At 39.4% G+C, this 24,374-nt stretch overlaps 1 protein-coding gene across 3 annotated transcripts in view; it reads left to right on the top strand.

The window, feature by feature from the left end:
• The first annotated feature begins 766 nt into the window (after nt 1–766).
• FBXL5 (F-box and leucine rich repeat protein 5) overlaps nt 767–24,374 on the top strand; it is a 42,251-nt gene continuing 18,643 nt past the window's right edge. The window contains exons 1-5 of one of the 3 annotated variants that reach the window (XM_078003171.1): nt 767–920; nt 11,835–11,999; nt 15,899–15,994; nt 18,119–18,305; nt 20,111–20,293. In XM_078003171.1, coding sequence (XP_077859297.1) covers nt 837–920; nt 11,835–11,999; nt 15,899–15,994; nt 18,119–18,305; nt 20,111–20,293 — 715 coding nt within the window. In that variant the 5' untranslated portion in view covers nt 767–836. Of the gene's footprint in view, nt 921–11,783; nt 12,000–15,898; nt 15,995–18,118; nt 18,306–20,110; nt 20,294–24,374 lie in introns of all 3 variants that reach the window. The other 2 variants (XM_015138073.2, XM_078003172.1) reach the window with 2 other exon arrangements.

The raw sequence follows: 24,374 nt of genomic DNA, 5'->3' as shown, positions 1-24,374 counted from the left end.
CCCAAGGCCCGTCGGGCCTATCCCTGACCCGCGTTCCAGCACTTGAGGTGCATTTCGGCACCTGGATCCCTAGATACTGTTTTTCCCCGCGTTGAGACTTCCGAATTCCACCAGGTCTCTCTCTCGCGGTCTCTGTCCCGCCCCTCGCACCCAGGCCCCGCGCCCGCGGTGGGCTGCCGCCCGGGACCGAAGCTCTCAGAGCCCGCAGCCCTGGTTCACCAACCGCTGGGCGGGAGCCAGGCCCGACCTTTGACTGGCGGGCGGGGTGGTCTGCACTTGGCCCCAGAAAAAGTCTGGCACGGGCCAATCGCAGGGAGGCAAAGGGTAGCTCTGGAGGTCCCGGCCAGACGCATTGGTCACCCAGGCCAAGCAGGCGTCGGGGCCTGGGCACAGGCAGAGCTCGCGGCCCCGACTGCGGCCATTGTGCTTGGCTGCCTCTCCTCAACGCCTGGTGGGCTGGGCAGAAATGGGAGAAGCGCCGAGAGCGCCACTGAAACGACTTTCCCCTACTCTCAGATACTGTGCTTTCATGTAGTGAAAGAGACAGGGTAAAGGTTTGGGTTCTTTCTGCTGCATAGGAAGAGGACAAGAAACGAAAAGAGTGGGGGCGGGAGGCAGAAGCCGCGAGCCTCTGCGCGCGCCCGGTCACGTGGGCCGCAGGGACCGCATGGCGGCGGCCTGCGCGCCCCCGCGTTCCTGCCGGCCAGGCTGACCGGGCGCGCGCGCCGACGGGGCGGGCGCATGCGCAAGGGGGCGCGCCGCCTCTGCCCCGCGGCGAGGGTGTCTATGGAGAGGCGGCGGCCGCGGCTGCTGAGGCGGAGGCTGAGGCAGTGGCGATGGCGCCCTTCCCTGAAGAAGTGGACGTCTTCACCGCCCCACACTGGCGGATGAAGCAGCTGGTGGGGCTCTACTGCGACAAGGTAACGGAGCGCCGAGCCTCCTGCTGTGGGCGGTGCGGGCGGCGATGGGGAGCTGGCTGGGTTACTGGGGCGGCCTGGCCTGTGCCGCGCCCGCAGCCCCGTGCCGTCGCCGCGCGAGTAGCCGCCTGCGCAGCTGTCAGCGCTGCCCGTTCCCGCAGCCTCCCCGCCCGCTGCGGGGCCCTCGCAGAGCCGGCCTCCCCGCCTGGCCGCCGCCTCGGACGTGCTCTCGGGGCGGGCGGCGTCCCCTGCCGAGGGCCTGGCGCCTGAGGAGGGGCGCTGCCGGGGTCACTGGCCGCCCTCGCGCCGGCCCCACCGCCGCCCTGGGCCTCCCGCTGCTGCCTCTAAGGAGAGCGGCCCTACCTCCCCGAAGCCCTGGGTGCCCCGGCCGGCCACCTGCGGTGGACTCCCATCCGCACCGAGCAGTTGTTCCCGTTCTCCGTCACTCCCCCGGGCCTGTTCGGGGCTCTCCGTGCAGACACCCACCCATCCTCTGAACCTCTCGCTGGCTTCCTGGCTGGAACTGCGGCGTCTCCCAGCTACCGGGTTCCTTTTACCACCAGCTTTTTTCACTGGTTTGATTTGGGGGAAAAGCCAAGTTTAGAACTGAAGAACCTTCACTCTTCATATGTCGTTATCGTTTTCTTTGCAACTTTTATTGCCTTGACCACTTACTAGATGTAGATTTTGTTATAAGACAGCAATTCTTGGAATTCTTTACATAAGCTCGAATAAAGGGGGCCTCGGGAAAAGTTGGTTTAACTGTGAGAACCATTTTGGGCTCATAATTGGTGCAGCATAAGCTGAAGAGGCACTTTTGTGGAGATGATTCAGGGCCCTTTGCTAATGATTTTAAAACAATATTTAACATTCCACATATTTGTCAGTTTATGTTGGGGAAAGTCACATGGATATCTGCAAACCTCAGGCAGTCCCGTTTCTTGTGGAAATGATCCAACTGCATAAAGCATTCAAATGACTACTGTTTAAGCATAGAAATCAACTTTTAGGAATTCTCAGAAATTGCATAGCATTATGCAGAACCATTGTCTACAGAAAAGAGGGGTGTTTCATAGTTAAGCCAGGCGATTGGAGAATGCCCAGGGTGTTCACTGCTAGGCCATACTCAAGACCAGCAATTTAAAGCAGTGACGTTGAATTTCAAATCTTAGCACTCCATCTTCTCCCTCCCTCCATTCTGAAAATTTAGAAATACCCAGTTCACACGTAGTTGGAAACACCAGGACTGTCTAGGACAGTGGTTTGCAACCTCGGATGCTTATTAGCCTTAACCTAAAAACTATTAGAAATCCTGATGTTTATGTGACTAAAATTAGGATTTCACCCAGACATCAGTTATAGATGATTAAAGCTCTCCAGTTGAGTGCAGTATGCAGCTGAGGGTGAGAACCACTTATCTAGGAGAAGCATGAGGAATGGTTAAGCCATTAATGGAAAGGGTATATCCCTGAATTTTTTAGTTAGCAGTATTGTTGTGTTTTTATCCTCTCTGGCTTTTGAATTTGGTTCTTTCAGACAACATTCTTTAATAGCAGGAAAGAAAAAAATTGGTCTCAAAAATCGAAAGTGAAAGTTGAGACTAACAGAATCCAAGTTTTCTCTCCAGTTTAAACTGTGGAGAGGTAGCCTACGATCAACTGAAATTATATGGAGAATTTTGTGCATGTGCCCATTTTCCTAGGGGGTTTGTAGCTTTCATCGATTTCCAGATGATTGTGACCTCCCAAAATAATCACAATTTAATTTACTTGCAGACTAGGCTCACCAGCCTTATTTTAAAATTTTCAACAAGTTAGTCACTCTTTTTCTGTGTTTCTTCCTGGTGGTTGAGAATATTTGAACAAATTTTGAAAATGCAGTTGCTTTTTTACAAAATATCTGAGTCAAGTAAGATTCTTTTCAGTAATGTTCCTATTTGCATAACTAGTTTAATAAAGCATTTTCAATTTGACATAGTGTAAGTCAAAATTATTACTAATTCTGAATTAATTAGATATAGTTAATGAGATTGTTGTATATGTTTATGAAGAAGATTAAAAGTCCAATTTTCTGAACTGAGACCGAGGAGATTTAGGGAAAAAAAAAACTGCATAGGAATTTTACATCCAGATTTCTTCTTGATAATGATAGCCAATGGAAATCTCTCTTAGGATGTCCTTTGGGAGCTAGAGTGGAAAATAATTATTTTGTAATGGCTCAGTAATCTTAAAGGAATTAAAGGAAGAGTACCTTGTTTGTTTTTATTCATTTATCATCTCACGTTTTGCCATTATCCTTTGGTTGTATAGACCAAGGATATCCCATTGAACACAGTTTACAATAAAACTATACAAAATGAGAACTAGTTTTTATGCTCAAACCAAAAAGGTACAAAATAGTTATTTCACTGTACTGTAGTCCAAATTTGGGCTCTGAATGCCCAGTTATTATAAAGAAGTCAGTTACTATTTTCAATACTGAACTTCTCAAGTACAATGTATTTTAGAAGCATCCATTTATTTGCTAGCATCAAGTAAACCACTTATATGCTTAAACTAGTTAGTATAATGTGTTCCAAAGTTATCTTAGTCTACTTATTTTTTAGGTAGAAAGTTGAATAGGATGAGAAAATAAAACAAATTTTCAAAAGCTGACAGATGTATGTCTTAGACCATTTTAAATATTGCTGTCTAATACCTGATTTAATACTTTGCCCATAGATTTCTTTTTACATTTGTAAAAAGTTTTATGGAAAGGATTTTCACCTTTGTTATCCAGACAACAGTGCTTTGAGTTATGTAAAGACAAAGTATTTCTGTTTTATTGCTGGGGACTTACAGGCCTAGATTAGCTAGGCCAAGGTTACATAAGCAGCCAGTGGTAGATCCGGATGGAAACCCAAGTCATTGTTAGGATTCCTAGTTTAATTTTCTTTATATTAAATCATAGTAGTTTATTTTTTGGGGAACAATGTGCTAAAAAATCTGCTAATTCACTGACCTTTCAAACTGGGATGATGTTAGTAAATATTTATATTGAATGACATCCTTTTTCCATTTTACTTCAGTTTATCAGTCTTTTCTCCAGTTCTCCAAGGTTAACGCCATTAATTCTGTCAGTGAGCATTGGAGTTTCTACCATCTACCCTGTAGTAGCTTGTACTACAGAAAGACGTTGGCAATGTGACATGTGGTCTCTACTCTCAAAAAGTTTACAGTCCAGTATGTAATAACATCTATGCTAGGATGGAAATCCAAACACGGTATAGTGGGAGCAAAGGGAGTTAGGTGGTCAGTTCCACATTAAAGTGTCAGGAGTGGTCTCTTTGAATTGATTTCTGAGGGAAGAGTAGGCTGTGGTTGTAAGGATGTGGTTAGTTCAGAGATTCCCAGGCTTATATATAAACCAGTTATTAAAAACTCAAGTAATGGAAGCCTTAAGGCGTGCCCAAATTTTTCAGGTAAGGGTATTAAAAGTGCTATTTACTTTTATTAAAGGATTTAATATATTTATACATTTATTTATACATATAGGACATTTTGTCACCCAAAACTCTAAGGTGGGAAGAAACGTAGAGTAATTTGAATATATTCTTTTTTTTTAAAAAATGAGTGAGTATAACTTTATGGTCAGTTTTCCTTCCCCACCTCCCGGCCCCCCACCCCTTTTTCTGCATACCTGTAACAATTTATTGACTGGCATTTGAGAAGATTGGCTTAGTGGAGAAAATATTGAATTGAGAGCTGTGGAAGAAGTAAAAGGGAATTTAATGAGTTCTTACTACATGTCTACATTGTTTCTTTTAATCTTCACAAGAACTACGTAAGACAAATACTATCCTTCATTTAAAGTTGAGGAAACAGCTTTAGTGGTTAAGTAACTTACCCAACTCATTCAACTAGTAATTAGTAGAGCCTCAATTTTAATCTTAGGATTTTTTTTCCCCTTCAGAAGCCCATGGGTTTTGCATTACCTTACTAGTTCGGCTACTTATTGGGAGCTCTATGATTTTTATGCAGAACAGTTTACCTGTGGGTCATTTTTTCCATCTGTAAATTTGATCAGATACTTACTAAGGTTTCTTCACTAAGTATAAGTCTCCCTTGATTAAATTAAAGCATTGTCTGAGTGAGTAGACAAAGTAAAAATGTATTTGGGTGAATAATATTGGTGTTTTTGTTATGCCATTTTTTTTTTTTTTTTTGAGACAGAGTCTCGCTCTGTCGCCCAGGCTGGAGTGCAGTGGCCGGATCTAAGCTCACTGCAAGCTCCGCCTCCCGGGTTTACGCCATTCTCCTGCCTCAGCCTCCCGAGTAGTTGGGACTACAGGAGCCCGCCACCTCGCCCGGCTAGTTTTCTGTATTTTTTAGTAGAGACGGGGTTTCACCGTGTTAGCCAGGATGGTCTCGATTTCCTGACCTCGTGATCCACCCATCTCGGCCTCCCAAAGTGCTGGGATTACAGGCTTGAGCCACCGCTCCTGGCTGCCATTTTCTTATCTATTTTTGAATGTGCTGTATTGTCTTTAAGTGACATACCACTTTTGAGAATCAGTTTGAAACCAGGCTGTAATACTTGATTTATCACGGTAGAATGTTTGAGACAGAAAGTCAGTTATAGGTTGGGCGCAGTGGCTTATGCCTGTATCCCAGCACTTTGGGAGGCCAGGGCAGGTGGATCATGAAGTCAGGAGTTCAAGACCAGCCTGGCCAGAATGGTGAAACCTCGTCTCTACAAAAAATACAAAAATTAGCCGGGCGTGGTGGCGGGGTCCTGTAATCCCAGCTACAGGGGAGGCTAAGGCAGAATTGCTGGAATCCAGGAGGCAGAGATTGCAGCGAGCTGAGATTATGCCATTGCAATCCAACCTGGGCGACAGAGCAAGACGCTGTCTCAAAAAAAAAAAAAAAAAAAAAGAAAATCAGTTATAAATCCTTTTAAAATGTGGAAGGTACCATATTACTATTTGTTAATTATGTGTGTCCTTTTATATATGTAAGTTCTTTGTTGAATTTGTGAGGCATCAGAGTATATAACTTTATAGGTCACTAGGAACCTTTATATTTTACTGTAGAAGAGTGCTCTTCAAAATGTGACCTGTGACCTATTAGTAGTAGGTCATAAATTTCTTTTGTGGGTCAGGAACAGCATTAAAAATTTAAATGGAAAAGTAAGTATTAGAGTACATCACAGATTAGAGAGGGAAATACTGTTCCCTGAAATTTGTTTGAGTGTTTGTGATGGGTGTGAATCTGGATTACACTATATTTCATACTAAAGGTCATGGTTAACAGTGTTTGAAAAACAGTTTTCTAGAGCAACATTTCTGAACCAAAGCACTGTTGACGTTTTGAGGTAGATGTGTCTTTTTTATGGGGGCTATCCTGTGCCTTGTAGGCTGTTTAGCCACCATCCTTGACTTTTATCCACTAGGTGTCAGTAGTACATTTCCAGTGGTGACAACCAAAACTGCCTCCAGATTTTGCCTTTTATCTCTGGGGGATGGGTGGGGGGGTGGCAAAATTACTGCCTTGGTGAGAACTGTTGCTTTGGAGCAAATGTTCTTTCTAACAATTTACTCTCTTGGATCTGAAAAGATAGCTTTATTAATGGGACTAACGTTGTATCTGTAGAAAAGCCATAGATGTTAGAGTTTTAGGGACTTGGTCTTGGTTTTGTTGTTTACTAGTTGTATGATGTGGGGTAAGTTTTTTTCCTGAGCCTGTTTGTTAGACTATAAAATGAGGATTTTAATACCTACTCTTTAGATTGTTTTAATAATTAAATATATAACAACACTAGGGTAATTTCTCACATATCTTTGGCTTCAGTATGTCCCAGAAATTATTAGTGTCCAGGTTTTTTTCCTCTATAAAGTCTGTATGTGAAGGCAAACAATTTTAAAAACTATTCATATAAACAGATGTCAAAAAAGTTAGAATGTGTATATTCTGGTATATTCTGGTTCTTTTTTTTTTTTTTTTGAGACGTAGTCTCGCTCTGTCTCCAGGCTGGAGTGTGGTGGTGTGATCTTGGCTCACTGCAACCTCTGCCTCCCAGGTTCAAGCCATTCTTCTGCCTCAGCCTCTCGAGTACCTGGGACTACAGGCGTGTGCCACCATGTCCAGCTAATTTTTGTAGTTTTAGTAGAGATGGGGTTTCACCATGTTGGCCTAGATCTCTAGACCTCGTGATCCACACGCCTTGGCCTTCCAAAGTGCTGGGATTACAGGTGTGAACCACCGTGCCGGCCCTGGTTATTCTTTTAACTGCTAAATTTACTAACTTTAGGTACCAGGTTAAAAACATTTGCACTTTTCATATGGAGAAAAACTGAGATGGGTTGTATCTTTAAGGACTTTTCTGTCTGTTGCTCTTTTTTTTTTTTTTTTGGCTTTGTTTTCACTTCATCAAATCAACAAACATGTTGAGGATTTAATGTAGATAAAAATCTTATTTCCTCAACCTGTTGTACAAAATATTTTATATTCTCCACCAAGAATTTAACTTGATCTGTTAATCTGTTGATCATTTTTTCCCAGCTTTATTGAGGTATAATTGACAAATAAAAATTGTATATATTCAAGGTGTACAATGCGATGGTTTGATATACATGTACATCGTATAATGATTACCAAAATCAAATTAACACATCCATCACCACAAATAATTACCCTTTGTGTGGGAGTGGTAAGGACACAGAAGATGTACTCTCAGCAAATTTCAAGTACATAATACAGTATTATTAGCTATAGTCATTGTACTGTACTTTATATCCCCAGAACATACTCATCTTAGAACTGAAAGTTAGTGTTCTTTGTTCGGCATCCCCCATTTTCTCCATCCCCTGCTCCCTGACAACCATCTTTCATACTCTCTGCTTCTATGAGTTCTACTTTAGATTCCATATATAGTGAGATCATGCATTATTTGTCTCTCCGTATCTGGCTTATTTCACTTAGCTGTTTTCCAGGTTCATCTGTGTTGTTGCAAATGACAGGATTTCCTTTTTTATGACTGAATAATATTTTGTTGTATATATCACATTTTCTTTACCCATTTGTGGTCAAGCACTCCAATTGGCTCCATATCTTGGCTATTATGAATAATACTGCATTGAACATGGGAGTGCAGATATCTCTTAGAGATCTGAATTTTATTTACTTTTTTTTTTTTTTTTTTTTTTTTTGAGACAGAGTCTCGCTCTGCCGCCCAGGCTGGAGTGCAGTGGCGTGATCTTGGCTCACTGCAAGCTCCGCCTCCCGGGTTCACGCCATTCTCCTGCCTCAGCCTCCTGAGTAGCTGGGACTACAGGCGCCCGCCACCTCGCCCGGCTAGTTTTTTTGTATTTTTTAGTAGAGACGGGGTTTCACCGTGTCAGCCAGGATGGTCTCAATCTCCTGACCTTGTGATCCGCCCGTCTCGGCCTCCCAAAGTGCTGGGATTACAGGCTTGAGCCACCGCGCCCGGCCGAATTTTATTTACTTTGAACATATACTCAGGAATGGGATTGCTGGAACTTATGAAAATTACATTTTTGATTTTTTGAGGAATTTCCATACTGTTTTCCATAATGGCTGTACTAGTTTCTTTGTAATGATATTTTATTTTAGTCTGAATACAGAATTAATAACGGAAAAGCCTACTAAGTAAGGCTTGCAGATGCCTAAGTAGTGTTTATATTCTGTGTTCTTTATATTATTAAATTGTCACAGGTAGCCAGGTGCAGTGGCTTGTGCCTATAATCTCAGCAACTCAGGATGCTGAGCCAGGAGGATCACTTGAAGCCAGGACTTTAAGACCAGCTTGGGCAACATAGTGAGACCCCATCTCTAAAAAATAAAGGAGTAACTAGGTGTGGTGCACACCACACCTGTAGTTCCAGCTATTCGGGAGGCTGAGGCCAGCAGGAGGATCACTTGAGCCCAGGAGTTCGAGGTTGCAGTGAGTTATGATCATGCCACTGCACTGCAGCCTGGGCAACAGAGCAAGACCCTGTCTCAAAAAAATTCTCACAAGAACTCTGTGAGGTAGTTAATATTATTAGCCCTGTTTTACAGATGAAGAAACTGAGGTACAAAGAAATGTAATGACTTGCTGGCAGAATGGATTACACCTAGGCAATCTTGCCCCAGAGTCAGTGCTTTTAACTACTGTGCTAGATTAGCTGGATATAGATTCTCTCTGTAGTTTAGAATCTCTTTATATAGTTACTATAGTTAATTTGGCTGTCAGTTTGTGGCACGAAACAAATCTTTACCTTAGTGTGTTATTAGATCTAAAAGAATTTCTAATAGTCTAATGAGAATATATGCAAAATTCCCTGTATGTCTTTTAAGATATTATTTTTCTTAACTCATGTTAGGGCCTTACAGTCTTCCTTTGATATCCTCCTATTTTGTGGGAGATTGTTTTCAGGACACCCATGGATACCAAACTCCATGGATGCTCAAGTCCCTTATATAAAATAGCATAGTACTTGCATGTAACTTACACGTCTTCCCGTATGATTTAAATCATCTTTAGATTACTTATAATACATAATACAGTGAAAATCCTATGCATATAGTTGTTATATTGTTTTTTATTGTTATTTTTACTTTTTATTTTTTTCAATATTTTCTTTTCTTTCTTTTTTTTTTTTTTTTTTTTTTTTGAGAAGGAGTCTTGCTTTGTTGCCCGGGCTGGAGTGCAGTGGCATGATCTCGGCTCACTGCAACCTCCGCCTCCTGGGTTCAAGTGATTCTGCTGTCTCAGCCTCCCGAGTAGCTGGGACTACAGGCATACACCACCACTCCCTGCTAATTTTTGTGTTTTTAGTAGAAACAGCGTTTCACCATGTTGGTCAGGCTGGTCTCGAACTCCTGACCTCAGGAAATCCACTCACCTCAGCGTCTGAAAGTACTGGGATTACAGGTGTGAGACACCATGCCCAGCCTTTTACAATCCACAGTTGGTTGAACCTGTGGTTTCTGTATCCCCACGGGGGCTGACTGTGTTTACTTTTTGCCATTAAAAAAATAATACCTAGCGTTAATGGTTTCTTTTGATTTGTGTCCTGCTTCTACTAAGGCTATTTTTAAGTTTGCTTTTTTTTTTTCCCCAAAAAATGATACATGATAATGTTTGTAGAGATTAGCCACTAATGAATTTTATTGTAATCTTGTGTGGCATTTCTTATGATTTAAAAAAAAAATCTATAATATGTATTTAACCAAATCTGTCTTACCTGTGTTTTTTGTGTGGCTTAAGAGCCAAGCATCACTTTTACATTTTTAAATAGTTGGAAAAAATCAAAAGAAGAGTAGTATTTTGTGACATGTGAAAAACATATAATTTTGAATTTCAGTGTTTATAAAGTTTTATGAAAATATAACTACAGTCATTCATTTACATATTGTCTATGACTACTTTTGTGCTACAACTGCTGAGTTAAATAATTGCTACGGACCACATGGCCTGCAAAAGTTAAAACATTTGTTATCTGTCCTTTTATGGAAAAGTTGCCAATTCTTGCTCTAGATGATTTACTTGTGTATTGCAGTTAACTGTTCATTGTCTTATTTGCCTTCACTGGAATGGAAACTCCATAAAGGCAAGAAATCTTTGTTTTGTTCATTGATATATCCCAAGTACCAAAGAACAGTGTTTACCTCATAATAGCTACTCAGTAAATATTTGTATAGAGTAAAAAATGTATGACTTTATAAAAAATGAATATTTAATTTTCAAAATGATAATAGCTAATGTTTGTTGAGTACCAACAACCATGTGAAATACAGATGTTTTATTATACCCATTTAACATCAAGGTTAAACTAACACATTAACAAAAGTAGGCCAGGCGTGGTGGCTCCTGCCTGTAATCCAGCACTTTGGGAGGCCGAGACGGGTGGATCATGAGGTCAGGAGTTCAAGACCAGCCTGGCCAAGATGGTTAAACCCTGTCTCTACTAAAAAATACAAAAATTAGCCAGTCGCGGTGGTGGGCACCTGTAATCCCAGCTACTTGGGAGGCTGAGGCAGGAGAATCGCTTGAACTTGGGAGGCAGAGTCTGCAGTGAGCCGAGACCATACCACTGCATTCTAGCCTGGGCGACAGAGCAAGACTCCATCTCAAAAAAAAAAAAAAAAAAAGAAAAAAGAAAGAAAAGTAACTTACCCAGGGTTGCACAGTTAAATAATGGTAGAACCGGTATCCCATCCTAGAGAATCTGACTTTAGAACTGGTTCACTGTAAGTGACTCTTAAAATGCATAATCCATACTACCTTTTATAGAAGATAGTTAATTCTGTTATGTATAGTACGAATAATTTTGTTTTAGGAGCTTGTATGTCATCTGTTTTGATGCTGTGTCATCAGACTGTCATTCCAGCTGATGACAGGCAATAAGCTTAGATTATGTTCCATTTTAGGAATACTAGATACTTTAGAAAGCAAGTCTAGGAGGTATGGTGTTAGTAGCTTTTCCCCTTTCATCTACTTGTTGTATTTAACCAAATCAAGTTTCCCTCTTTAAAATATCTGCCTGCCTGTATTTAGCATACATATAGAGTAATGAAATTTTAGGTTTAGAAGGGGCGTGGTTTAATCTCTTCTATTTAAAGAAACGATGATTTGTGCACGTATCGTTTTTCTGTATCACCAAGCCCTCCAGACAGCAAACCAACATCTTCCTGGCCTAGTGTACTTTTTAATATACTATTATAACTTGTTAATTTATGAATTTCCTTTATTTGTACTTTAACCAAGTGTAAGGGAAGTATCATGCTGTGTGCAAAAGTGAATAGGGATGTATTTGAATATTTTTTATTTGTGCATATTTGCACGTATTTATTACACTTTTCTTTTTAAATTTTTATTCAGCTTTCTAAAACCAATTTTTCCAACAACAACGATTTCCGTGCTCTTCTGCAGTCTTTGTATGCTACTTTCAAGGAGTTCAAAATGCATGAGCAGATTGAAAATGAATACATTATTGGTTTGCTTCAACAACGCAGCCAGACCATTTATAATGTACATTCTGACAATAAACTCTCTGAGATGCTTAGCCTCTTTGAAAAGGGACTGAAGAATGTTAAGGTAAGTTTGCAAAAATGGATATTTAACTGTCAAAACTTGTGCCATCTTCTGGTATGTCATTGGCAAAACTTGTCACTGTTTTATAGTAAATGATGTAATGTTAAAAAAAAATTATTGCCGGGCACGGTGGCTCACGCCTGTAATCCCAGCACTTTGGGAGGCCGAGGCGGGCGGATCACGAGGTCAGGAGATTGAGACCATCCTGGATCCTGGCTAACACGGTGAAGCCCCGTCTCTACTAAAAATGCAAAAAATTAGCTGGGCATGGTGGTGGCAGGTGCCTGTAGTCCCGGCTACTCGGGAGGCTGAGGCAGGAGAATGGCGTGAACCCGGGAGGCAGAGCTTGCAATGAGCCAAGATCGCGCCACTGTACTCCAGCCTGGGCGATAGAGCGAGACTCTGTCTCAAAAAAAAAAAAAAAAAAATTATTTTGTCACTTGTTAAAGATGGCAAGGAAGACTATTTAAAAAGAACTACTGCAGTGGGGAGTTTGCAGTAGTGGAGAGAGAGATCAGGCCCAACATTGAATACAGTAAGGACAAGTAGGGATTTATATCCAAGTGGCAAAGTGGGAAGAGTGGGTGGAAAACTACTGAGGAAACATCAAGGCCAAGGGGATTCTTGCTAGACTAACTATAAAATTCTTGCTGAAGGCAGGAGGATAATAACATATTGAAGGATGAGTAGTTTGATCAGATGTAGAGAGTGATCAGATACTAAGACTGAGAGATTTTCACTAAACCAATTCAGCAGGATTTTTGCTAAAACTGGACTAAGCAGGACAAGAACAGAGTATAAGGTCAGGCCTAAGTTGAGAAGAGGGCCCAGAGGAGCCTGATTCAGGTTTGATGAGAGTCTTTATCAGTTACCTCTTTATTATTGTTTAATAAAATTTTATAATGAATACTACTCACCAAGTCTTAAAGCTGTTTTTCTAAGTTGAAGTTTTAATTAGAAAATTTTTACATTCTGTTAACATTTGCTGAATTATTAAAGGAAAGCTATCAATCCAGTTAATGGTGACCAAAGGTATAATTATTACTTAGAATGAATAAACACTTTAATTTTGTAAATTGTACTTGTTTTAGAATTGAATGCCAGCCAGGTGCAGTGTGCAGTGGCTCACACCTGTAGTCCCAGCACTTTGGGAGGCCGAGGCTAGTGGATCACTTGAGGTCAGGAGTTCTAGACCAGCCTGGACAACATAGTGAAAACCTTTCTCTCCTAAAAATATAAAAATTAGCCAGACATAGTGGCAGGCGCCTATAATCCCAGCTGAGGCAGGAGAATTGCTTGAACCTGGGAGGTGGAGGTTGCAGTGAGCCAAAGATGTTACTGGGTATAGTTTAGGATAATGATGTAGAGAGACTTTCTTCTTAATTACATTTATATATTATAGGATTTTGAAATTTGATCTCAGTTATTTCCCTTCTGGCTTGGTGAAGCGTAAGCTTAAGTTATAGCTCTTTTAAGCCATCATATACTCTTCACCTAGAGATTTATGTTCTGGAAAGGCTGTTCTGCAGGTTAGGGAGGATGGATTAAAGATAAAAGACTAAAGGAGGAAGACCATTATTAAACATTATTCTAATAGTTTCTGGAAGAATACTCAGTAGCTACTTGGTGGGGAGGTGTGGGAGGTTTGGTAGGGGTAGGGTACTAGATAGTAATATTAATAGAAGGGAGATTTACTTTTTTATTGAATATTCTTTTATATTCTTCAAATTTTTTATCATATTATGTATTGCCACATGAATGCACCTTCAATAAGATCTGAACTATAGTTATGACTAGTGGAAATAAAGGGGAGGGGATCAGACTTGAGAGTTATGTAGGAAATAAAATTGATAGAATATAGTGATTATACTTAAAGGGAGGAGGAAAGAAAAGAAATAAAAATGAGGATTCAGCCTGACTTTCTAGAGCATATAGAAGAGGGTCAGGAAATAAAAAGATTCATTCTTGACATATTAGGTTTGAACTGCTTGTGTATCCAGATGGGCATTTATGAATAGGAGGTGATAAAGATGAATTTCATGGTCAGAAGAGTGACCCAGTATGAAAAATCAAATTTGATAGTTATTATTAGCATATAAGTAGGAATGGAAGCCATGTGGATACGCTTAGGGAAAATGTGTAAAGTCATAAGAGAATAAGACATTGGATTGAATATTGGGAAGCAGTTGAATAAATTAGTTCTGGAAAAAGAGACCAGAGAGGACTTAACAGAGATGAAATATTTTCATATTTTAAGTTTTCATAGGCTGGGCATGGTGGCTCATCCCTGTAATTCCAGCACTTTGGGAGGCTGAGGCGTGCAGATCACTTGAGGTCAGGAGTTCGAGACCAGCCTGGCCAACGTGATGAAACCCCATCTCTACTAAAAATACCAAAAAAATTAGCTGGGAGTTGTGATGTGCACCTGTAGTCCCAGCCACTCAGGAGGCTAGATGGGAGAATAGCTTGAACCTCAGCTTGCAGCAAGCTGAGATTGTGCCACCGCATTCCAGCCTGGGCGACAGAGCAAGACTTGTCCCAAAAAAAAAAAAAAAAGTTTTCATTATTTTGTAAATTTCCTACATGCTTTGAGAGGGCTGATATAGAAGTGGGAAAATGTAATTCTAGGTTATGAGGAAGAACTTTATAGTTCCTTAGAATTGCCCAGAATTAGAATGATTTGCTTCAAGATACAGTGAGTACCTTGCCTTTAGAAGTGTTGATATTGATATATATGACCTTACATCAAGTAAAATTTTTTTTTTTTGAGACAGAGTCTTGCTGTGTCACCCATGCTGAGGTGCAGTGGTGTAATCTCGGCTCATGGCAACCTCCTTCTCTCAGGTTCAAGCAATTCTCCCTGCCTCAGCCTCCCGGATAGCTGGGATTACAGGTGCCCATCATTATACCCAGCTAATTTTTGTATTTTTAGTAGAGATGGGTTTCGCTGCATTGAGCAGGCTGGTCTTGAACTCCTGACATCAGGTGATCCACCTGCCTCTGCCTCCCAAAGTGTTGGGATTACAGGTGTGACCCACTGCGCCCAGCAGCATAATGTTAACAGGTACAGTTGACCATTGAACAACATGGGGATTAGGGTTGCCAACACCCTGTGCTGTTAAAAATCCATGTATAACTTTTGAATCTCTCAAAACTTATAGCCTGCTACTGTTGACTGGAAGCCTTACCAATAACATAAAACGATTAACAATTATTTCATATATTGTATGTAATATATATATACTGGATTCTTACAATAAGGTAAGCTAGAGAAAAGAAAATGTTACTAAGAACATCATATGGAAGAAAAAATATATTCACTATTTATTAAGTGGAAGTGGATCATCATAAATGTCTTTATCCTCATTGTCCTCACATTGAGTAGGCTGAGGAGGAAGAAGAGGTGAGGTTGGTCTTGCTGTTGCAGGGGTGGGAGAGGCAGAAGAAAACTGGTATTTAAGTGAACCTGCACAGTTCAAACCTGTGTTGTTCAAGGGTCAACTATATTCTGAATTTTTTAGTGGAGGAGACACTAGATGACCATAAAGGGATTCCGTAATGATACAGTCCATTAGGCTTGGAGATACATTAAGACAACTGACATTTATAAATTATATAAATATATGATTAGAAATCAAATCAATAGAAGTTATGGGCAGATACTTGCTATTTTTAGGCTTTTTGTGATATTTTAAAAATATAGGGTTACATACATTACTAAAGTAATCCAAAGCTTACTGTTTTACGGCATCTTTTATGCTAAAAGTAGAGAAACCACTTTGCAATTTCTCTATTTTTTTTTTTCCGGAGGTTTTATGTCACATTTTAAACTGCCTTCCTGGGACCAGACATAATTAATGAAGCAAAACTTTTATAAAAATGTATTTTTTTTTGGTTTCCAGAATGAATATGAACAGTTAAATTATGCAAAACAACTGAAAGAGAGATTGGAGGCTTTTACAAGAGATTTTCTTCCTCACATGAAAGAGGAAGAGGAGGTAAGCATACTTTTTCCCTCTTGTGATTTAGATTTATAACATTCTTAAAATACTATTTTGCTTCAGAGGATCTTCAAAATAATGCATAGGAAGATGTGTCTGGTTGATGGAGAGAAGAACCCAGTTCTTTTTGGGAACTGAAGAAAACCCAAGGGGGAAAAAAAAAACATTTGTTTTGTTTTCTCAGAAAGGTTGTTGCTTTTCATTGAATAGATGATTTAATTAATTTACTCAGGAAATAATTTTCTTTTTTGTAAATGGCTCTGTCTTAAATGTTAATAACTTATGCTACCCTAATGTCTTTTCAGAACCTTTAGAGGATTCTTTAAACTTCTAAATTTTTTTTTACATTTTCATGCTGTGTTTAAAGATTTTTTTAAGTTTTGGTGTTTTTTTTGTTTTTTTTTTTTTTTTTTTTTTTTCCAGTAGTGTACTTTAGTATTTAAATGGTGGTTTTAAATTTATTAGCCTTGACTGGACATGGTGGTTCACATCTATAATCCCAGCACTTTGGGAAGCTGAGGCAGGAGGGAGGATTGCTTGAGCTCATAAGTTCAAGACCAGCCTGGGAAAAATAGCGAGACCTCATCTCTGCTAAAAATTAAAAAAATCAGCTGGGCATGATGGCATGTGCCTGTCATCCCAGCTACTTGGGAGCTTGAGGTGAGAGGATTGCTTGAGCCCAAGAAGTTGAGACTGCAATGAGCCGTGATTGCACCGTGGTACTTCAGCCTGGGTAATAGAGCAAGACCATGTCTCCAAACAAACAAACAAAGACATTTATTAGTCTTAAGCCTACTATACATGTATTAGGGTATCATTGAATGAATGGGCAAAACGTTTTCCCTTTTTCTTCTGTCTCTAATTTGGGATGAATATCAGAGTTAGAAATAGATAAATGATTTTGTGAGGAACTGAATACCTGTTCAACTGTAAGTCAGTTATTGTAGAGATTCTCAACTATAGCTTCACCTTATAATCAAATTGATATTTAAACAAACAAAAGAAACCCCAACAGTATTTTAAGCCCTTTCCAGACAAATTACATCAGAGTTAAATCAGAGGACATGCATTGACTTGGGTATTTTTTCAGGGCCCCCCAACTCATTGTAATATACAGCCAGTGTTGAAACCACAGAATTAGTAGACTGACCAGTGTTTTTGAACTGTATGATACCCATCACAATTATCTGTGGAAGTGAAAACAAAACAAAAAAAGCCTTGTTTCCAACCTCTAAAGATTCTAATTCTGTAAATTGGAGGTTGGGACTAAGCATCTGTTTAGCAGAAGAAATCTCCATGGATAATTCTTATAGGAACCACTATTGTAAAATAAGGATTTGAGGGAACATTTCTAAAATCCAGAAACAGTATTGAAAAGTTAAGTGTTTCAGTAGAGTTCTGACTTTTATGGTTCCAATACACTGGGAACCATTCTCATGTGAGGCAGAGGCCCAGTTTGGGTGGAGTTCGGTTACTCTAGTACCAGAAGGCAGTTAACTGACCTAAACATCTAACAGAATGATTAAGAGTGTTTGACAGATTCTATAAAGGGAAAGCCTTCTGGTCCTCATACTTTAAAATAGTTTGGGATTGATTTATTAACTGGAGAAACCATAACAAGAGGGATTTATTTTATTTATTTATTTTCTTTGAGATGGAGTTTTGCTCTTGTTGCCCAGGCTGGAGTGCAATGGCACAGTATCGGCTTGCCGCAACCTCTGCCTCCTGGGTTCAAGCGATCGTCCTGCCTCAACCTCTCGAGTAGCTGGGATTATAGGCATGCGCCACTATGCCCGGCTAATTTTGTATTTTTAGTAGAGACAGGGTTTCTCTATGTTGGTCAGGTTGGTCTTGAACTCCTGACCTCAGGGAACCTACCCGCCTTGGCTTCCCAAAGTGCTGGGATTACAGGCGTGAGCCACTGCGCCTGGCCAGGATCTTCTTGATGTACTTTTCTCTGCAATTTTTAGATAAACTAACTCAGTGGTAACAACTAAAATTTTTATCTTTTTGAGATATATGATCATAATACGACATTTGAGCTGTTAATAATTTAAAAGGGTGTAGAGTGAAACAACACGAATTAAGCATCTTTCCTCATGAATATTTTGTTTAATTTAGGTTTTTCAGCCTATGTTAATGGAATATTTTACCTATGAAGAGCTTAAGGATATTAAAAAGAAAGTGATTGCACAACACTGCTCTCAGAAGGACACTGCAGAACTCCTTAGAGGTCTTAGCCTATGGAATCATGCTGAAGAGCGACAGAAATATTTTAAATATTCTGTGGATGAAAAGTCAGATAAAGGTGAGATTCATATATATAGATAAAGAACAATTTATTAGTTATAAGGTCATTGACATCTTACTGATATGAATTGTAGATTTTGGTTGAGGAATAATTTAAGTTAGGCCTGTACTGTGGTCAGTTAAAGGCGTTATTTTCATGTATCAATTTAATTGAAGACAATGGTTCTCATTTTAGAATTCAGTGTTGTGTATGATAATTTAACATATACTTGGGACGTATTCAGTGTAGTGTTTCTTGAATGAATTTATATATGAGTGAATCCAAATTATTGAAAACTACCAGTACAGAGCACTGGCCTGCTCAAAACTGAGCAGTCAAAATTGTTGAAAACTACCATTACACAGAGCACTTTTGTGGTATCATCCTGCTTCCTGAGCTTTATTGACCATAGTGGCTGCTTTTCTCTTTCCTTGTGTTTTTTCATTGGTTTTCAAAATCAGTTATGTTTATAATTTATTTTCATCCTTTCCTGTGTATCATTTTTTCAGCTTGTATCCAGTAATATTCAGAGGAACAAGTACTAGAGGCAGAGTTTTTCTGTGTTGTTACTCTGAAAATACAGATGAGAAAGGCAAATAAAGTTTATTTTTTAAAAAATAAACTACTTCCTCAGTAATTATTTATGTTCACTTCTTCAAGATTGGCGGCAGCAATGGGATTTCTGTTAAAATAGCTTGGAGTTTTTTGAAATTGGTCCTTTTATTTTTATTTAACAATGTAGGTGAAATGCATGTTGAAACAAATAATTTTACAAGTTAAGCAATAATTAATCCCATAAAGCTTGTATGCCTTACTCTGAAATATAGCTTGTGCTTTAGTTACCAAGCTAAGACTTGTTGTGTCTGGTTTAATTGTAATTATAACATGGGATTTAAAAGCATCATACTTACTACATTTTATTTTCCCACTCCTTCAAAGCAAATTGTAGCTGTATTATGTTTAAAATATTTGGCATTTTAAAAGTGGTATTTTAAAGAATGTGATCATAGCGTTTCTATATTTAAGTTACTTTGTGAAACAAATCAGATATATAAAGTACTCAAATTCTTCATATGACTTTAATGATGAATCTCTTACATTTTTTATTGTAACACCTCATTTTCATTTTTATTTTGGAAATTATTACTGAAATAATAGGTTTATATATCCATAAGTACTTCCTGCAATAGTTGCTGACAAAAGATTCCTTATCAACCTGAAACAACATCAGAAATATTTGCATTTTGTCGTGTCACCTGCGACATAAATAATTGAAGTAGTTTAAAGCACCTCTAGGTTAAAGCAGTCAGATTTCGCAGACCTCTTGTATGAAATGTGAAAATCAAAGAGGGAATACAAGGAAGATTATTGACAGGAGTCATAATGCATAAATGGAAAAGGTCATGAGATTTGTGTGTGTCATTAAAAATGCCTTGGAGATCTCATAATCTGGCTGACTCTATACTTGTTGATTTAAAGCTGTATAACCTGTTTGGTTCCTTTTTCAAGTGATGCTACTTAATGCTACAAAGTGAGTATTGTTTTCTCTGTGATGCCTTTGTAAGAGGAAGTTAATTCTGTGTTCATTATTGTAGCTCCCACTGATGAAGTATGATTTGGGCCATGATAGTTTAACCCTACTTGTTCTTAACGAGTTTAACATCCCCATGTTACCTCTAATACATGTTATTTCATTTTCACATCTTGCAAGCAGGAAGGAGTTGACTTCAGGCACTGGATTTTGTTTATAGAAACGTGATTGTAATTTCTTATTGCATTTGCTCTTTAGCCTTTACTGGTAAAGTTTTTCTTTTTTATTTCAGAAGCTGAAGTGTCAGAACAATCCACAGGTATAACCCATCTTCCTCCTGAGGTAATGCTGTCAATTTTCAGCTATCTTAATCCTCAAGAGTTATGTCGATGCAGTCAAGTAAGCATGAAATGGTCTCAGCTGACAAAAGCTGGATCGCTTTGGAAACATCTGTACCCTGTTCATTGGGCCAGAGGTAGGTAAATGGGTTTTAAAAATATTTTCATATTTTTTTGTAAATGAATATTTATTTACATGAATCAGCAATGCCAGGGAGGGAAACTCTGAGAGATTCATCAAAAAGTAGATTTTATAGTTAGATGATGTGTTTTTGGTATATATATTTTTGGAAAACTAGCAATGCTGAAATTCATGGGTAAATTATAATGGTGTCTGCAATTAAACAAATTAGGAAAATATATTTGTGGGAGGGGATGCAAAAAGATTGACAAAATGATAATTATTGAAGATAGGTGATAGATACATGGGGATTCATTATGCTAGTTCTTTCTGCTTTTGACTGTTTTTCAGAATTAAAAGTTAAAAATAAAATTAGTATGCTTTTGGCCGGGCGCAGTGGCTCAAGCCTGTAATCCCAGCACTTTGGGAGGCCGAGACGGGCGGATCACGAGGTCAGGAGATCGAGACCATCCTGGCTAACACAGTGAAACCCCGTCTCTACTAAAAAATACAGAAAACTAGCCGGGTGAGGTGGCGGGCGCCTGTAGTGCCAGCTACTCAGGAGGCTGAGGCAGGAGAATGGCGTAAATCCGGGAGGCGGAGCTTGCAGTGAGCCGAGATCCGGCCACTGCACTCCAGCCTGGGTGACAGAGCAAGACTCCGCCTCAAAAAAAAAAAAAAAATTAGTATGCTTTCAAAACTGCTTTAAGTAATTATGTTTAATAATAATTATATGAATATTTTAAAAATACAGAATAAATTCTATAAAATTTAAGGGTGATATACCATTATGGCTCCATTTGGGTGATGGCTCAAAATAATTGTGAATCTGTTTCTGTCTTTGACCTATCTTTATTTGATTGGTAATGCCACATTCTCTGAATCACAGTTTCATGTAATATCATTATAGTAAATTACTTTCACATGTGAACAGTTAAAGACAATTTTCTTTTCATCAGCATATAATGCAGTTATGGGTTAAATACAACTAATATAGCATACATTTTTTCTGTCACTGAATTAAACAATTTCTACTAGGTGAGTTTTTTTTTTTTTTTTTTTTTTTTTAAAGGCAGAGTTTCGCTTGTGTTGCCCAGGCAAGAGTGCAATGGCACGATCTTGGGTCACTGCAACCTCTGACTCCCAGGTTCAAGCGATTCTCCTACCTCAGCCTTCCAAGTAGCTGGGATTACAGGCGTGTACCACCACACCTGGCTAATTCCGTATTTTTAGTAGAGATGGAGTTTCACCATGTTGATCAGGCTGGTCTCAAACTCCTGACCTCAAGTGATCCACCTGCGTCGGCCTCCCAAAGTGCTGTAATTGCAGACGTGAGCCACCGTATCCGTCCGGGGGAATATTAGCTTCCAAATTCACATAATTTTAAAAATTGTTTTCTGTTTATGACTTTATGTCTGATTTAAATTGTGAGTCTAATTTAAAAGCAATTTTATTCATTACAATAACATATAGCACTTTTTTTTTTTTTTTTTTTGAGACAGAGTTTTACTCTCGCCTAGTGGAACTCAGTGGCACGATCTCGGGATCACTGCAACCTCCACCTCCCAGGTTCAAGCGATTCTCCTGCCTCAGCCTCCTGAGAGCTGCGATTACAGGCGCCCACCACCATGACCGGCAGATTTTTTTGTATTTTTACTAGAGACGGGGTTTCACCATGTTGGTCAGGCTGATCTTGAACTCCTGACCTCAGGTGATCTACTCTCTCAAGGTGATGGGATTATAGGCTTGAGCCACTGTGCCCAGCCACGTATAGCACTTTTAAAATAAGCTGTTAGATTTTTTTTTGAATGAAGCTATTTGGAATATTAGGTAGACTTATATCATCTAAATAATTAGAGTTGTTATGTGGGATAATTTTTTCTGTTAGTTGTAAGATAATGAAATATTTAGTGAAAAGTCAAGGCCAACATGGATGCAGAAAATATTTTCTCTGGCTATTTTTAATTCTTAAGAATTATGTCATGATTTGATATGAATGTCAAATGTGATAATGCTGTGCTAACTTTCATGAATTCACCTAAATCTCAAATATACTACTTTTTTCTGTTTTTAATATGTTTAAACAAAAAATTCCAATAAGCCCGGGCTCTACTAAAAAAATTTAAAAAATGCCTGGGCACGGTGGCTCACACCTGTAATCCCAGCACTTTGGGAGATTGAGGTGGGCAGATCACCTGAGGTCAGGAGTTCGAGACCAGCCTGGCCAACATGGCGAAACCCTGTCTCTTCTAAAAATACAAAAATTAGCCAGGCGTGGTAGCAGGCACCTGTAATCCCAGCAACTCAGGAGGCTGAGGCAGGGAGAATTGCTTGAACCCGGGAGGCAGAGGTTGCGGTGAGCTGAGATGTGCCATTGCACTCCAGCCTGGGCAACAGAGTGAGACTCTGTCTCAAAAAAAAAAATTAACAAAAATAAAAAAATTAGCCAGACATGGTGGTACATGCCTGTAATCCCAGTTACTTGAGAGGCTGAGGTGGGAGGGAGGATCATTTGAACATGGGAAGTCAAGGCTCTAGTGAACCATGATCACACAATCTTGGTGACAGAGGGAAGACTCTGTCTTAAAAAAAAAAAAAAAAGAACCAGTAGAAATCGGATTTTATTTATTTCTAGTATGTGCTTTGAGTGGTTCTCAATCAAATTGATTTTTCCCCCTTCCAGGGGATATTTAAAATATGTGGAAGCATTTTTGTTTGCTCCATCTTTGGGTATCATACTGGCATCTACTGGGTAGAGGCCAGGATTGTTGCTAAGCACCCTGTAATCCACAGGATAGCTCCCAAAAACAATTACCCAGCCCAAAATGTCAGTAGTGTCAAGGTTGAGAAACTTAATTTAGATGTAAAGAGTTCAGTAAATTGGCTGGGCACGGTGGCTCATGCCTTTAATATCCTAGCACTTTAGCAGGCCAAGGCAGGCAGATTGCCTGAGCTCAGGAGTTCGAGACTACCCTGGGCAACAAGGTGAAACCCGGTGTCTACTAAAATACAAAAAAAAAAAACAAAACCCAGGCGTGGAGGTGCATTCCTGTTATCCCAGCTACTTGGGAGGCTGAGGCACAAGAATCACTTGAGTCCAGACGGCAGAGGTTGCAGTGAGCCGAGACTGCGCCATTGCACTCCAGCCTGGGCAACAGAGTGAGACTCTGTCTCCAAAAAAATGAGTTCAGTAAATTGATTCTGCATAATCTGTCATTTCATGATCATATAATTTAGTTGCAGTACATTCTCCAGGATCTATGAATTTATAGTTTAGCTTTAGATTAATCTTTCCCTTTGCTTCTGTTCCCATCTACTTCTGACTACTGGTTGACTACAGAGTAGACAGTCCTGCTTCCTTTTATTAATTAGCTGTTACCATAATGAGGCTATTGTAGGAACCAGTGTGAAACAACAGCAGGGGAGAATGTTTGCTCGTTGTGATTTCTAAAATTTTATGCAAGACTTCATAATCATTAAGCTTATTTCTATAAAAGATAAAATTGAAAAACTTTATAGAGAGTAGGATACATAGCAGGTACATAGCAGACTCTATACATTTTTGTAGTTATTGTTCTGTTTCTATAGTTTGAAAGAGAAGGATTTACTTTGGGAAAATATGAACTATTGGTTAATTGATTATTATTGTTAATTGAAGCCACCTGTCATAGTTCTTTTCAGTATGTCTGAATGGAATCCTTTGCTGATTTCAGTGTAACTTTTTTTTAACCATAATTAAATATTTCTAAAAAATTGCCCATTGCCTGGGCAAAAACTGGAAGCATTCCTTTTGAAAACCGGCACAAGACAAGGATGCCCTCTCTCACCACTCCTATTCAACTTAGTGTTGGAAGTTCTGGCCAGGGCAATCAGGCAAGAGAAAGAAATAAAGGGTATTCAATTAGGAAAAGAGGAAGTCAGATTGTCTCTGTTTGCAGGTGACATGATTGTTTATTTAGAAAACCGCATCGTCTCAGCCCAAAATCTCCTTAAGCAGATAAGCAACTTCAGCAAAATCTCAGGATACGAAATCAATGTGCAGAAATCACAAGCATTCCTGTATACCAATAACAGACAAACTAGAGAACCAAATCATG

The sequence above is a fragment of the Macaca mulatta genome, chromosome 5 (genome assembly GCF_049350105.2).
Source record: "Macaca mulatta isolate MMU2019108-1 chromosome 5, T2T-MMU8v2.0, whole genome shotgun sequence".
Taxonomy (NCBI): Eukaryota; Metazoa; Chordata; class Mammalia; order Primates; family Cercopithecidae; genus Macaca; species Macaca mulatta.
Note: the sequence above shows the minus strand (reverse complement) of the source record. Positions and strands in the feature narration are given on the sequence as shown.